Source organism: Dendronephthya gigantea, unplaced genomic scaffold, assembly GCF_004324835.1.
Source record: "Dendronephthya gigantea isolate DGI-Jeju-01 unplaced genomic scaffold, DenGig_1.0 000072F, whole genome shotgun sequence".
Taxonomy (NCBI): Eukaryota; Metazoa; Cnidaria; class Anthozoa; order Malacalcyonacea; family Nephtheidae; genus Dendronephthya; species Dendronephthya gigantea.
This window is the reverse complement of record NW_021163082.1, coordinates 621,028-636,411: the sequence shown is the minus strand read 5'-3', so window position 1 is coordinate 636,411 and position 15,384 is coordinate 621,028. Positions and strand designations below refer to the sequence as shown.

The window sequence follows — 15,384 nt, the reverse complement described above, 5'->3', positions numbered from 1 at the left end:
CATATTGTAACTGTAACTTAATATGCCATTCCGGTAATTTAATTGTAATATTTTCCCCTAGACTTTGATGAATGTTCAACAAAAAACAACTGTCATTTGGATGCCTTTTGCACGAACACTCCTGGCTCTTATCGATGTACATGTAATGGTGGATTTACTGGGAATGGAATCGTTTGCCAAGGCATGATTATTTTCATACAAAATTATGATTTTCCCGGGTCTTACAACGCATTCAGGACAAACGTTGGGGAATACAGTTGTAAATAAAAATTTTTTTTTAGACATCGATGAATGTTCTGATTCAACACACAATTGTGCCTCAGAAACAAATTGCACCAATACAAATGGATCCTATCAATGCTGTAGAACAGAAAATTCTGGAAATAGTTCTATTTGCAGAGGTGACCCCAGATTATTGATGTATTGTAGCTACTCTAGCATGAGCGACGGAGTTGAAAATTCGCCTAGGTTTTGTTTTTTTTGTTTTTTTTATTATTTTTCGTCGACCCAAGTGTGCTCTGGCGCGAAATATACTAGTATTAAAAAGTGTATGTGACCGTATTTATCTACGTCACAGTTTTGTCTCCCAAGAGTTGTGGTACACCGTGCACAGCTCGAAATTTCTGACTAATTTTCCGATGTGCGATTTAATTTCGTTCGCATGATACGGCAATTTTTCCACGAGGAACAAATAAACCGTTCTTTTCATGCTGTTTGATTAAGTTTAGATTTAATTGGGGTAGGAATATATTTAGTATACATGTAGATTCTGGGCCTATTTTGATAATATCACTGATATTTCGCCGTTTAACAAGATGTGGTCGTGTACATGGGCGCGTTGACAAGTCGCAGTTTGCAAAAAATTCCAAAGTTTAAAACAAAGTGTCATGCGGTTTATTTACATTTTTAAACAATTGAACTTTTATACTTTTTAAACTACGATGTTCTGAATGTTGCGTATCAACTGTATTTTTTATGTTCAGAAGCTTTATATTGAAGACTGACACATGTGCGGCACGCCGGAGTTAACGTTTTAAAAAATATAAAAACAAAAATATATAATAATCAAACTATGTAAAAGAATAATTTTCTCTACGCCACAACCGCAAAATGCATTCGCGCGGCCATTTTTGAATCCTCCTGATAAATCCAGTCATTGATGACCAGCTATGTCTATAATTATTATATCATTTTATTGTCATTATTTTAGATAAGTCAATCAGGTTAGAAGGACCATCCCGTTTACAAGGCTTTGGGCGTGTTGAAATATTCTATTCAGGAAAATGGGGAACAATTTGTGATGATAGTTGGGACATGAATGATGCCCGCGTTGCCTGTCGTCAACTTGGTTATCGGGATGCTCTTAGAGCTCTTCAAGGAAGTCAAGTTCCTTCTGGTTCAGGACAGATTTGGTTGGACGAGGTTGGTTGTACTGGAAATGAACAAAATCTAGAAAGTTGTCCTCACCACTATCGGGGATGGGGCAGACATGACTGTAGTCATTCCGAGGATGCCGGAGTGCAATGTAGTTCACAAGGTAAAAGAGATTGTCGCTTACAGATTAGTGGATAATTAGTAATTCCAAGACCAAGATAGCTTGTTTCAAGGTAAACAGTTTGGAAAAGAGAGAACCCACCTATGATTTTCTTATAAACGATATTCCTTTCAGCCTTTTGTCTTTTACATTTTCTTTTATTGTTTATAGATGTGGATTATTGCTCCTTGGGATTGCACAACTGTGATCATTATTCTCAATGTATCGACACTGACAATGGTTTTACATGCAGATGTAATCAAGGTTTCACTGGGAACGGTGTTTCTTGCTCTGGTAAGCGATGTAACACTACATGCATGAGCAATTTCTTACCACTTGCATGTTAACTATGCGCAAGCTAACCAGTGATAAGAGTTTAGAATTAGACTGCTTCGTCCTGCCTCCCGATTTAACCCATAGCGAAAAAGCCAAAGGTAATCACGTGGGTGATAGTCTAATTGGTGCGTTTTCCGACTCGCGACAAGTAGGCACGAATCGCGAGAAAATGACTGTCGTGACTGGGCCAAAAAAAGAGCGACTTCAGAAGAAAACGTAAAAAAAAACACAAACACAAACGAATAATTATAATTACACGTAATTTATACGAATAATTATTATAGCACATAATTTTTACGAATAATTATAGTGCACCTTTACTTTCTTGTTGCAAAATTTTATGCCATAGAGAAGAACAAAAAACACAAAAAAGACTACAAAATTATATAAATACAATGCAAATATTATAAAAAAACAAATTCAAAATAGATAACACATTTTGAGAGACTCAAACAAAACACATGTTGAGACTGTGACTTTTCAAATTTATTTCAGAGAGAATGATGTGTGAAATAAGGTAAAAAATTTACAGACTCGACCCGTGTCTTGTTTGAATCTTATATTATTGACTTTCAAGATGTCTTATCTATTTGGAATTTGTTTTTTAATTTCCGCATTATGTTTATATAAATTAAAGTCGTTGAAGTTGTTCGGATTTTTGTTGTATTTTTTGTTCTTCTCTATGGTGCAAAGTTTTGTAACAATAAAGTAAAGGTGCACTATAATTATTCATAAACATTATGTGTTATTATAATTATTCGCGTGTGTTTGTGTTTGTGTTAACGTTTTCCTCTGGAGTCGCTCCTTTTTTGGTCGAGCGGCGCCAATTTTGTCACGACTCGCGCCCACTAACCTACACTAGATGGACAGAGCGCGCAACCTATTTAATCAGGAGCGAAATGGGAGCACGGCAGTGAACTCAAATAAGACTGGAACGCTCACTCTATCGGAAGTTTTAAACCAAGATGGCAGACACTGAAGCTTTCTTGTAGGTATGATCCAAGCCTCCACGCGGAAATTTCGTAGGTAAAATGGCGGCAATTTTTATTTTTTCTTTCAAATTTCCTCGCCAGAGGCCTGGATCATACCTACAAGAAAGGCCTCATGATCCACCATCTTGGCTTCACTCATTAAGCAGGGAAACTCAGAGAGTGAGCGTTCCAGTCTTATTTGAGTTCAGTGGACCACCGTTGCTTACGTGATAAAAGTCCTTGCTTTCATGCATGAATGTGCTGACTAAAAATAACTGGCTAGTAATTTCGGATTTCGGACTGAATGATATTAAAAATTTATTGAAATTCCATGATATAAATTTAGGTTCGATTTCTGAAATTCATCTTATAAATACTAATTACAAACTTCATTTAAGAATGAGCCCGCCCACAAACCAAAACTAATATCGGTCTGCGGTGATTTAAATCGAAAAGAGGACCTATATGACGTAAGCAACGGTGGGTAGGAATTTAGGAACAGTTACTCCAAACAAGGGCAGGTTGAATAATTGCGTTATAAAATCATACGTTCTCAGTTTCTTGTTTTAAGTCTGGGCAGTTTTTTCGTGCATTTACATATTGCCATTCAAAGCGTTTAAAATAGAAATTTAAATCATGATCTTCACAATGACTCGCGAATAGAATATTATTCAGAAATATATACTGTAGAATGTTTACAATGCTCACAGTTTAATTAGGTAGCTTCATTATTACGAGCATGACAAAATAATGAATGCTGATTCCTCGAGAGGAACATTGTTATTTCATTATTTATTTCACTAAAATAAACAAAATTAACGTAAGAAATCAAGAAAACTCATGAATAAAGGTGCGTTTCCCATTTTTCGAATTTTAGGTGATTTAATTATATTATTAATTTTCCATAGACATCGATGAATGTTCAACGGGGAACTGTCACTCAGATGCTTCTTGCAGGAACACTCCTGGATCTTTTAAATGCACGTGTAATGGTGGATTTACTGGAAATGGAACCTTCTGCCAAGGTAGTTGCATGATTATTCTTCATACCAAATTAAATTTCCCTGGGTCTTAAAATGTATCCCGCACAGGAACATCGATGAATACACTGCCTTGCGGTAAATAAAAATCAAAAAACTTTGTTTAGACGAAGATGAATGTTCAGATTCAACATACAACTGTCCTTTAAAGACAAATTGCACCAATACTAAAGGATCCTATTCATGCTGTGAAACACCAAGTTCTGGAATTGGTTCTATTTGCAAAGGTGACCGTAGGTTTGGTTTGTTTGTATATGGTTTAGGGTTTATATCTCGAATTTTGGTCCCGTCGAATGCAAATAAAACAATAGAGTGAAAATGAATAAACCTCATTTAGCCTCACCATCGTTTCATTACCCCATTTTTGATTGCATGCATAAAATGAATTGCATGTGTAAGATGCGAAATATAAATCAGGTTTATAAACTCTTACGCCCTATTTACAACGCACGTGTACTTAAAAAATAGGCAGCGCTCTTCGAATTAGACAACATAAAATTTTCTTTAAACATAAACCTTTCAAGATCTTACACATCATTAAATTCCTGCGATTGATGAAAAATTATGCAACGACTCATTACCAGCGCATGCAGTTGTGTTTCATCCGCGTCGTCCTTGCATGCTTAAAAGACGTTGGACATTGGTCTTAAATCATAATTTCCTATGTTCTAATTTTTGAGATAGTGTGAAACAAAATGCAACTGTTGTCCGCCATTTTAAAATTGCGCCGTATGATAATTTATGTTTGCATACATTATTTACGCCCTTTGTTGGATAATGTGGGTTGAAGGGATGCAAATGTAAGAAAAAGTACGAGAAACAGGAGTTATGTCGTTATTTTCATCACGCTTGTTCCAGTCCGATCGAACTCCTACCGCTTCTGAAAATAACGTAACGACTACTTCACAAGTCCATCAGTTTTTGAATAAAGATGCCGCAAGAGTTCGAATCCGAGCAATGGATGTGAGCATTCGTAAAGATTCCTAAACAAACAATTCGGAAAATAATTTGTATTAAGAAGGAAAAAAAGGGTGGTTCAACTATCGAAGAGGATGGTTAACATTCCTAAAAATAATGACTCACTTTGGTGTTGCTAAAGCCTGTAAAAGAAACATTGTGGTCCGATTCAGCAATTGTTCTCAGCTGGCTTATATCGGTGCCTGCAACTTTAAAAATGTTCAGTGTTTCTAAAGTCCAAGCAGTTTTGGCCTTCTCCTTAGAGAACCCAGCTATAATTAAAATGCTACTGCAAATTTTACATAATTATTCAAATGCGATAATAAAATTAAGAAAGTTAGTGTTTGGTTTTGGTAAAACAAGTTGTCGGTCATTCATTGCGCTTCTCATGTTGTAGCTATTTTTTAAACAGGTACTGAATATCTCGTGTTTTTTTCTGAAAGACATGGCTTGCTTTATTTTAAAAATCTGGTTGCCATAATTTCAGATGCCACTCTCAGATTACAAGGACCAAATAAATCACGTGGTATTGGTCGTGTGGAGATACTATATTTGGGAAAATGGGGGACAATTTGTCATAATAATTGGGACATAAATGATGCTCGCGTTGCATGTCGTCAACTTGGTTATCGGAATGCTCGTAGAGCTCTTCGAGGATGGCATATTCCTGATGGATCTGGAAAAATTTGGTTGGACAGCGTTGGCTGTACTGGAAATGAGCAAAATCTAGAAAGTTGTCCTCACCTCGGTTGGGGATGGACATATTATTACTGCGGACATGATAAAGATGCAGGAGTGGAATGTACTTCACAAGGTAAGAGAGATTGTCCTTTAGGTTTTTAGTTTAGATCAATTTTCTACATAATCAAGATTTCAAGGAAAAAATCCCGCGAGATTATAAAGCAATTTGTTTCAAAGTAAAAATGTTTGAAAAGTTGCACACATGAACTAATGGCTAGAATTTTAAACTCATATCGCAAAAGTGTCAATTTCATAATTTAATCCACACGAATTTCAGCTTCGAAATTATATTCTGTATGAGGGTTTTAAGTAAATATTATGCATTCGTCCAGTGAAACTTGCAATATTTTTGTGTTTTTGATGTGTTGGGAATATGCACTACCTCCCTCTAAAAATCTTCAATTTATCAGGGATTTTTACATTATATCTATATAGTAACTTTTTTTTCTTCAACCCGTCGACAGTGGTTGTGTATTTTGTTATAATTACGCGATGTTCGTTTTACTTGTAATAAGATCTTAATGCCCACATAGACAGAATGCTCATCATACTTCTAAGAGATATAAATTAGTGAAGAGTCTTGCAGAAAAAAATGCTTGAAGTGTAAAAGTTTGTTCACTCGATCCAATCTTGCTGGATCTAAATAACTTATGATGGACGTTTTATAGTCTGTTGTCTTGTAATGTATATCAGCAGCAAATCCACTGAAGCCAATGCACTATTGCTTCATCAATAACCAACATTCGTATAGTCACATAGCTTTAAATAATTACAAATGCAAAGTTTCCCGCCAGGGTAACAAGTGAAGAATGGTTGCCCGCAAATTGTCATAACAAAGACAAAGTAACGTGTTTTTTTTAAAATGAAATTGTTATGTAACATGTATGTTTTTGTTCCTATATAACAAAACACAAAACACTACCTCGGGAAATAGTGTGTTTTGTTTTCCCTCAACGAAAGTCTCAATGTTTCCCTCGACATAAGACTCTCGGGAAACATTCAGACTCTTGGAAAAACTAAACTCACTATTTCCCTCCGGAGCATACATTAAGTGTATAATATTGCATACGTCAGAAGTGATTTGGATCCAACAAAATTGAATAGTGTGAACAGACCTTAATAAACACAAAAGTTTCGTTGTTCTCAAAGATATACATCTCTCAAAATAAGAGTTGCAAATTGCACCGTGTGACACGCCTTTATCCTCAAAACATTTATTTCATCCCATTTCCTCCAATTTCATTCATTTAACCTGAAGCCGCGACTGCCAAACGGTCGATAGCATCCTACACGCCGTTTCTACACAATCATTTTTTGGGTAAGCTTTCAGTGAAATATAAGCGATTTTTGGTAGTTTTTTAAACTCTATTTTAGTCAGTCGGTCAGTCAGTGTTACTGTAGATTATATAACATTTGATTCTTATCATGTGCACGATCGAGGCAGTAAGCATTAATAATTTGCAAAATTTGGAGGATTCCTTTTAATTGTCTCGGATTTTTATTGATCTAATTTAACACTGCAGCTCAGACGAATGGGGCAAAGTGGTATGATAAACATAAAAAGTCAGATTCCTCTTTTTCATTATTGTTTATAGATGTCGATTATTGCTCCTTGGGATTGCACAACTGTAGGGGTAACTCTCGATGTATTAAAACTGACAATGGTTTCACATGCAGATGTAGACAAGGTTTTACGGGCGCCTCTTGCTCTGGTGAGTATAATAATTATATCTTTATTGAAGGACTGCATAATTAATTTTCGTGAAAAATAGCACAAAATTATTTAATAGTGAGCTAGCTCATGATTCATAAAATTACAACGCGTGTGTAAAGCCAAGCTTTTCGTTTTCTACAAATTTTCAATGCAGGGAATAAAATAGGGCTCTTCTGGCTCTTCTGCCTTGGGGTGGGCAATATTTCCCTTTTTTAACCGTTGACCATATCATCCCCGATCCGGTGGGGCTCTTTTACTATTATGTGCTTGCTGTATAAAGAAGGATGCAGTTTATTTATCTTGATACGTCGTTTTCCAAGTTCATATTGGATTGGGCTATCAACGGTTCTAAACCTGTATGTGGATATATATGGTTTTGCATGTGCATGCATGTATTTCTAGTCCAGAACATTAAGGTGGGACTAGTACGTAAAAGTATATGTTTGCTTTTTTATGTCTACATGCAGATTAGATAAACTTTCAGGATGAAAACATGTGAGTTGATTATTAATCAAAAATGTACTTTATTGGTAGCCGAGATGAACAAAATGGGACTTATATTTCCGTAAAAACAGACCTGGGTTTTTGCAGACCTAACCTATCCTGCATCATCAGCTAAGCTATGATATAAACTGCTTGTGTTGCTACCACAATCACGCAAGACCTTGGACATTGTTGACCCTGAGTTATTGCTGATAAAGATTATTAATTTCCATTATACATCAACCAGGGGAATTTCGTTTTAGACCAATCAGCATATTTGTTTACATTTTCAGTAAGCGTATCGGAATGCATAAATCTTGACTACTTACTTCCGGTATTAAATATTTAGGATTCTGATTAGCTCTGCCTGAAAAATGAAAAATGTTCAGATTTGTTCAAAACAAAATTCTTCCTTGTTTAATACATCCCTAGATATCAATGAATGCTTGTCGCCTGACACCTGTCATCCAAACGCTACTTGCGTCAATAATCACGGATCTTACCGATGCACATGTAAATATGGATATACTGGGAATGGAACTATTTGCCAAGGTTTGAAGTTAGCCTCATATACACCCTCAGATCATAGCCTTTATACCTAAGCTCAACCTAGGTGAATTTCTAACATGAACATAAATTCAAACTTCTTTATCTGGTATAGACATCAATGAATGCTCTCAGTCTACTGCCAGGTGTCCTTCAGTCGAATATTGCTCCAACATCCCAGGATCATTTCTATGCTGTATTAGTGAACCTGGAAGAAACGAATCGACTTGCAAAGGTAAATAAAACTTCAATATGAAATGTGTATTGTGATACATATTTGTGATGTTGCTACTCTGAGTCACCAACCGGGTAAGCTTAAGGATCAGCTTGACCACGGTGGGAATCGAACCCGCGACCTTTGGTTTGCTAGTCCCATGCTCGTCCAACTGAGCAACTAGGTCAAGACGGTTCGAGTAGTTGATATTTCGGAACTCAGTCTAGTTCCTTCTATATATAGATCTGTGCTCCTCAAAGTTATAGTGATAATGCAAAGACCCTATTTCTTGTCTCGTGACTTTCATTTTCTTAAGAAAACATTTTCTAACATATTTCTCAAACAAAGAGAATATTTCCTAAAATAAGAAATTGATTTTTGCCGTGTAGTGTCTTAGCCCATGCACTGTACGGTCTTACTAAATTAATTTGAAAGCTTTTTTATTTTTAACTTTTATCCTGCATTACTCGAACCTTCAGAACCCTCGATAAAGTTAGAAGGACCATTGATTTCAAATAATACTGGCCGTGTTGAAGTATACCATGATCGACAATGGGGGACAATCTGTGATAATAATTGGGATATACATGATGCTCAAGTGGCATGTCGTCAACTTGGTTTCCCTGGTGCTATTCGAGCATTGCCCCCCCATGAAGTGCCCGATGGTTTTGGTAAGATATGGTTAGACAAGCTTGAATGCACAGGTCGTGAAAACAGTTTATCTAGTTGCCCTGGTGTTGACTGGTTCGCACGTAAATTTTCCTGCCACCATTATAAAGATGCCGGAGTAGAGTGTGGTGTAAGAGGTAAGATTAACAATCAGTACTTATATAAATAGTACAATAGGTCTATGGTGCTGGTGTATATAATTATTGAGTCCGTTTAGCTTAAACGGTGGCTAAGTTCAAAATAGAAAGCAATTCTATCGTTTTATTCAACGGGCATATTAATTTTTTTAACCTTAATAATTTATACTGTTTACAATAATTATACAATATACTGTTTACAACAAATTTTCGTGAATACATGCGGGATGTAAGTACCTACCCAAAATGGCGGCCGGCAGAAGAATCTGATTGGTCGATCATACTTTTTTTACTTTTTTCGACCAATCAGATTCTTCTGCCGCCGCCATTTTGGGTAGGAACTTACATCCCGCATGTATTCACGAAAATTTCGGCCAATTTACAAAATTTGTGTACGTTTTTCCAGCGCTTTCCTTTGAATTCAGCATTATTTTTATTATGAAAGTATAGTTTGATTATTCAACTTAAACCTACGGTAGGCATTTAGCAGTCGACGTGTCGTTTTATTATAGTAATTTGTGTTTTAATTTGTCAACATGTTGAAAATTGAGGCGAGAGTTTCCTTCCTTCCCAATAAAATAGTAAGTTACGTCCAGTTACGTCCAGTTACGTCGCTAGTTGCATAGTCAAATGGCAGCGCCACTGGAGCACGCTACATACATGGTTCTAACAGTAGTTTTGTAGCAAATTACATACTTTAATTTATTTTAGCACATATCTCAAGTTTTTTACGGATTTTTATTGACTTCAACTCATTTGTCTGGGCTTCCTATGGTTATAGGTCTCAATGTTTGAAATATATCTCTTTCAATTTTTACATAGCATTCAATATTTACATAGCATTCAATATTACTTTCAGGTGTTGATTATTGTTCCACCGGATTGCACAGCTGTCATAGAAATGCTCAATGTGTTACAACTGTTGGTGGTGGCTTCTCGTGCAAATGTAATCAAGGTTATACTGGAACTGGCTTTTCTTGCAATGGTTTGTAATGTATACAGCTATTAAATAATTATTCTGTCTTGACGGTTTCTAAATAAGGGTTAGAGACTGTTGTGAGTGTTTTGTTCACAAAAAACGCACGCGCTGAACAAACAATGAACCAAAAAAAATTGATATTAATATTGAGACCGTAGGCCGAGTGCGATATTGAAATTTCGAGTTCATTGTATGACCGGCAAGTGCATATTTGTAAACAAAACAGGAACATAAATTCTGCAAATATTTAATCTGAATTCATTGATTGCTGCATTGAAGATCAAAGCTTCGCTTTAGGCTGTCATTTAAAGACTGTTGTGAGTGTTTTGTTGACAAATAAAGGCACGCGCGCTGACCATATAATGAACGAGAAATTTGGGGACATTACGCAGTGTTCGAAACCTTTCGTCCAATTGGAGAATGCTTTTCTATGCTTTCTACGACGCTACGTCGCTATTGTTTAAAACAAAGTTTCGCAGTGTTTAACTATACGTCCCATATTATTGATATAAAACGACTAAAAAAAACATTTGAGTAAGTGCTATAGATTCAATTAATGCTGATGATAGTGAATAGTGAAATTTTTAAACAAAAGCGACGTTGCGTCGTAGATTTCGTGTTTTTAAATTCGCTAAACTGTACATGAATTCAAACTGATTTTGACTCAGATATATGTTCAATTATCGAGAACATGTTGAATGCGAGAAAGTTAGCTAAACTTTTTTATGATGGTAATTGGCAGATTTATGAATTTAAACCTAGACATCAATGAATGCTCATCACCTCACATCTGTTATGCGAACGCTCTTTGCACCAACACTCCTGGATCTTACCAATGCACATGTAAAGGTGGATTCATTGGAAATGGAACAGCTTGCGAAGGTATTTACATGAACTAAAAAATAGTATTTCATTACCTGACTTTAAGAACCTATTGAAAAGACGGTGATCGAATATACCATTTGGCTATAGACTTTCCTTCTTCATTCCTTTCCATTATACCATTTTCTACTCAGTAATTTCCTCATTGTATTGCATTATATAGTATTATATTGTATTGCGAACATGTTACAGTATTGTATTGTTTGGTATATAGTATGGGATGGTATCGTTCAGTATTGTATTGTATTGTGTTGTATATATGTGTTGCTGTAAATAATGCATTTTTACTTTTGAAATTATGTAACATATAGATGCAGGAGCCCACTGAAAAACACTTCGGTGACGTCGGTATCCTGGTTAAATATGAAGTTAATAATAATTTCGACGTTTCAGATAAAATAATCATTTTCAATCCTATACAGTGCTCCGTATGCAGTTATCGCGAACTTTCAATAATTTATTTTTGGACACGATGAAGTAGGAAATTTTATAATAGTTTTAAAATAATCTGCCAAATGCTTCTTAGATTATGATGAGTGTTCTAATTCCGCGCACAACTGTCGTGCAACAGCAACTTGCAGAAACATTGTTGGCTCATATGAATGTTGTTTTAGACAATCTGATGGAAGTGGTGTTACTTGCCAAGGTAAATAAAACAAAGCCTAACCATATACCCGCTTTAGCAAATACGATATTAAACGAAGCCTATCCACATACGTGCCCTCTTTTAAACCTACATATGCGAAAATCTGCGCCTGGGGTACTAAGAACCAAAATTAATTGAGTGAAAGGTGAATTCTGCCATTTCCATGCGTTCCATTACTCGTGTATTACGTGAGAGAAAGAATCGTGCGAATTCAGTTTCCTTATTTTAGTTCAGTTTGCATGCTGTTTGAGAGAGTAAGGCCGCCGTTGATGGCAAGCAAGCAGGGCAGCTGAACATGTGCCGTTTACAAGCGGGCCTTTTTATTTTAACGATTACATTCAGTCATTGTCTGAAGTAGAAGTACGCCAGCGAGCATCAAGAATATCAAAATCATCTTGTGAAAATTTATCTTGAAAGCCACGATGAAACGAAGTTAAATAGACCATTTTTTGCAAAAAAAATTATCATACCAGGACCGCAGAGCAGGGTGGCTCGCTGTGCTTTAGGCCCACCTATAATTTTTCCGTAATTATAAGTCTTAGATTTCGAATATTTTTTTGTCCGCTCAAATTTACAAGCATTATTGCTTACAAGTATATGCAGTGTATTTTATCTTGAATACTATCGTAACTTTTACTTCTTCAACGTATATTTTAATAACCAATCAGTCAAACAAAATACATATTCTAATTCCGAACGATATCAGTCGTAATAAATCCGGTAAGTTTACAAATCGACTTAATTAAATTAGTTATGCTCAGTATAAATTTATATACGTTTGGCCAAAATAATAAAAAACATAGAGACAAAGTATCTACTATTTCATAATAATCCTTAAATTGAGAGGCACTTGCGGCTATTTCAAAGGTCTGTATTGTAAAATTTTCCCTTGGCAGACCCGCGGTTCAGGTACCGAGCGCCAGCAATACGAAAAACGCTCCGCGATCCCTGCACGCGCCGCTACAAAAGTGCCTTTAACCAAAACCTTCCCCTCCTTGCCTCTGCGTTGTTCCGTCGTTGCTTTGAAAAAGAAAAGCCGTTCCCAGATAAGAAATAATAATTAAGTTATATATTTCGTTTTCTTGTGTTTTTATATCTAAAATGAAACGTGGTTTGCGTCATGACAAATACAAAATTTTCAGAGATGACTGTCAGATTGCGAGGACCGTTAAGTTTCAATGGTACTGGTCGTGTGGAAGTGCGCCTAAATGGAGAATGGGGGACAATCTGTGGTTTTCGTTGGAGTATAAATAATGCTCGAGTAGTTTGTCGTCAACTTGGTTATCAGAATGCTCTCAGAGTTCTTCCAAGATGGCAAGTTCCTGATGGTTCCGGTAAGATTTTGCTGGCAAGGGTTCGTTGCACTGGAAACGAGCAAAATGTGCAAAGTTGTCCACGTGGCTATCGAACATGGCTTAGTTACTGCAGTCATTACTACGATGTTGGAGTGCAATGTTCTTACGAAGGTAAAAAATAATTCAACAATGAAAGGGGGGAAAAATTTATAATTAGGGTAAAGACGTTTATCATAACAGAACTAAAAATATTTAACACTCCGACATTTTTCAAAGACGGTCGATCCAGAGTGGTCCATCTAATTCTGTGTTGTATTATATTGTGTAATTATATTGCATCCATTGTATTTTATTGTATTATATTGTATAATTCATTTGATTGTTTACATGTTGAAATCATTTTCTGCCAGACGCTTCCTTTGCCAAAACCACCCCAAGCACCCCGGCCCGTGCCCCCGCTTTTTACTCAGCTGACCTCTATGGAATAACTGAATAAAACATTTTTTTTCTTTAAAAGCGCCAGGGTACGAGGCTGGATCTCTATAAAGAATTCAAATTAATTTAATTATAATGTTTATAGATGTTGATTATTGTTCCTTGGGACTTCACAACTGTAATTCTCGTGCTCAATGCATTAACGAAACTAATGGTTTTTCATGCAGATGTAATCCAGGCTATACAGGCAACGGTGTTTCTTGCAATGGTTAGTGACAACTATCTTTAGATTTCAATGTAATAACGGGACTAAACAAAATACTATAAGTCAAGCGTGTGACATTAAAATTAATTTATAACACTATGCCAATAACGCGGTATCCCACTTACAGCGAAATCGTTCGCTAGCAAAATGTTTGCATATTTTCTTATGAATTGAGAACGTAAAGTCGCACTAATTTATTTATGCTGTTAAAATTCAAACGAAAATCTGCAAATATTTCGTGAGGGAACGATTTCGCTGTAAGTGGAAATCCACCTTTAAATTTCTCTCGCGCGATTTCCTGCGAGGACTCCACGCACTCATTGAACAGAATAGCGGAAATAGTGTGATTGTTTGTTTAAAACAAAGTAATGTTAGAATATGGTTGCTAATTTCCTTTAATCTTTTTTTATAGACAGAACAGAAATTCTGCATGATTTAAGAATGGAATGTTCATATTTTTGCCATCTGGGAAATTCAGTTATCATTCATTGCTATATTTCTATTCATATTTCTTTTAGACATCGATGAATGTTCATCTGCAAAAATCTGTGATCAGTCAAACGCTGTTTGCACAAATACTCCTGGATCTTACCAATGCTATTGTAAAAGTGGATTCTTTAAAAATGGAACTGTTTGCCAAGGTATTGGTTTACTTCGTTATCAAATAACAGAATTAACCATTTTTTTGTTTTGCAATTAATGTAAACAAAAATTTGATTTGACTTTTATCACCATGCTTAGATAAAGGTAAATGTTCTGATTAGTAAACATGATTGTAAATTAACCTGCGATGGCGAATACAATTTCAGATGAATAATAGTACGAGTGTTTCAAGATTTGGAAAATTTGACAAACCGCCCGAACGATCCGAAAATCACTCGTACTACAGGTTGTATTAAAAATCAGACAATTGTTGAAATGTCCAAATACTGAAAATTTTGAAAAATGTGTGAAGAGCTTCTGTAATTGAAGTAGGTATTTTAGGGTCTCTTGACCACTTTATCACTGAAATTGAATAAAAAAAATTTAATCAAAATATAGGAAAAGCTATTTTTCAAGCTCCATCTAAAACAAGTATTGCATGCACACAAAAATGGGCGGCCTCAAATTATCATAGGTTGACGTTTTGTTTAATTTTCATTTACTATCAATGTTCCAGACTATTTGGTGTAGCTACATTAAATCAACAACCTCACCTCACCTCACCTCACCTCACCTCACCTCATTCCTCCCCCCTCCTCACCTCACCTCACCTCACCTCACCTCACCTCACCTCACCTCACCTCACCTCACCTCACCTCACCTCACCTCACCTCACCTCACCTCACCTCACCTCACCTCACCTCACCTCACCTCACCTCACCTCACCTCACCTCACCTCACCTCACCTCACCTCACCTCACCTCACCTCACCTCACCTCACCTCACCTCACCTCACCTCACCTCACCTCACCTCACCTCACCTCACCTCACCTCACCTCACCTCACCTCACCTCACCTCATTGTACTGCGCCGTACAACGGGATGGACGTGGAAGAAT

General features: G+C 36.3%; 1 protein-coding gene across 1 annotated transcript in view; it reads left to right on the top strand.

Moving 5' to 3' along the window:
* LOC114531487 overlaps window positions 1-15,384 on the top strand; it is a 349,117-nt gene that overhangs the window by 120,326 nt on the left and 213,407 nt on the right. The window contains exons 38-53 of the mRNA XM_028553090.1: window positions 62-181; window positions 282-401; window positions 1,211-1,537; window positions 1,706-1,828; window positions 3,750-3,866; window positions 3,989-4,108; window positions 5,326-5,652; window positions 7,175-7,291; window positions 8,209-8,328; window positions 8,438-8,557; window positions 9,016-9,342; window positions 10,202-10,327; window positions 11,084-11,203; window positions 11,730-11,849; window positions 12,992-13,315; window positions 13,725-13,847. Of these exons, the coding sequence (XP_028408891.1) occupies window positions 62-181; window positions 282-401; window positions 1,211-1,537; window positions 1,706-1,828; window positions 3,750-3,866; window positions 3,989-4,108; window positions 5,326-5,652; window positions 7,175-7,291; window positions 8,209-8,328; window positions 8,438-8,557; window positions 9,016-9,342; window positions 10,202-10,327; window positions 11,084-11,203; window positions 11,730-11,849; window positions 12,992-13,315; window positions 13,725-13,847 (2,751 nt within the window). The remainder of the gene's footprint in view (window positions 1-61; window positions 182-281; window positions 402-1,210; window positions 1,538-1,705; window positions 1,829-3,749; window positions 3,867-3,988; window positions 4,109-5,325; window positions 5,653-7,174; window positions 7,292-8,208; window positions 8,329-8,437; window positions 8,558-9,015; window positions 9,343-10,201; window positions 10,328-11,083; window positions 11,204-11,729; window positions 11,850-12,991; window positions 13,316-13,724; window positions 13,848-15,384) is intronic.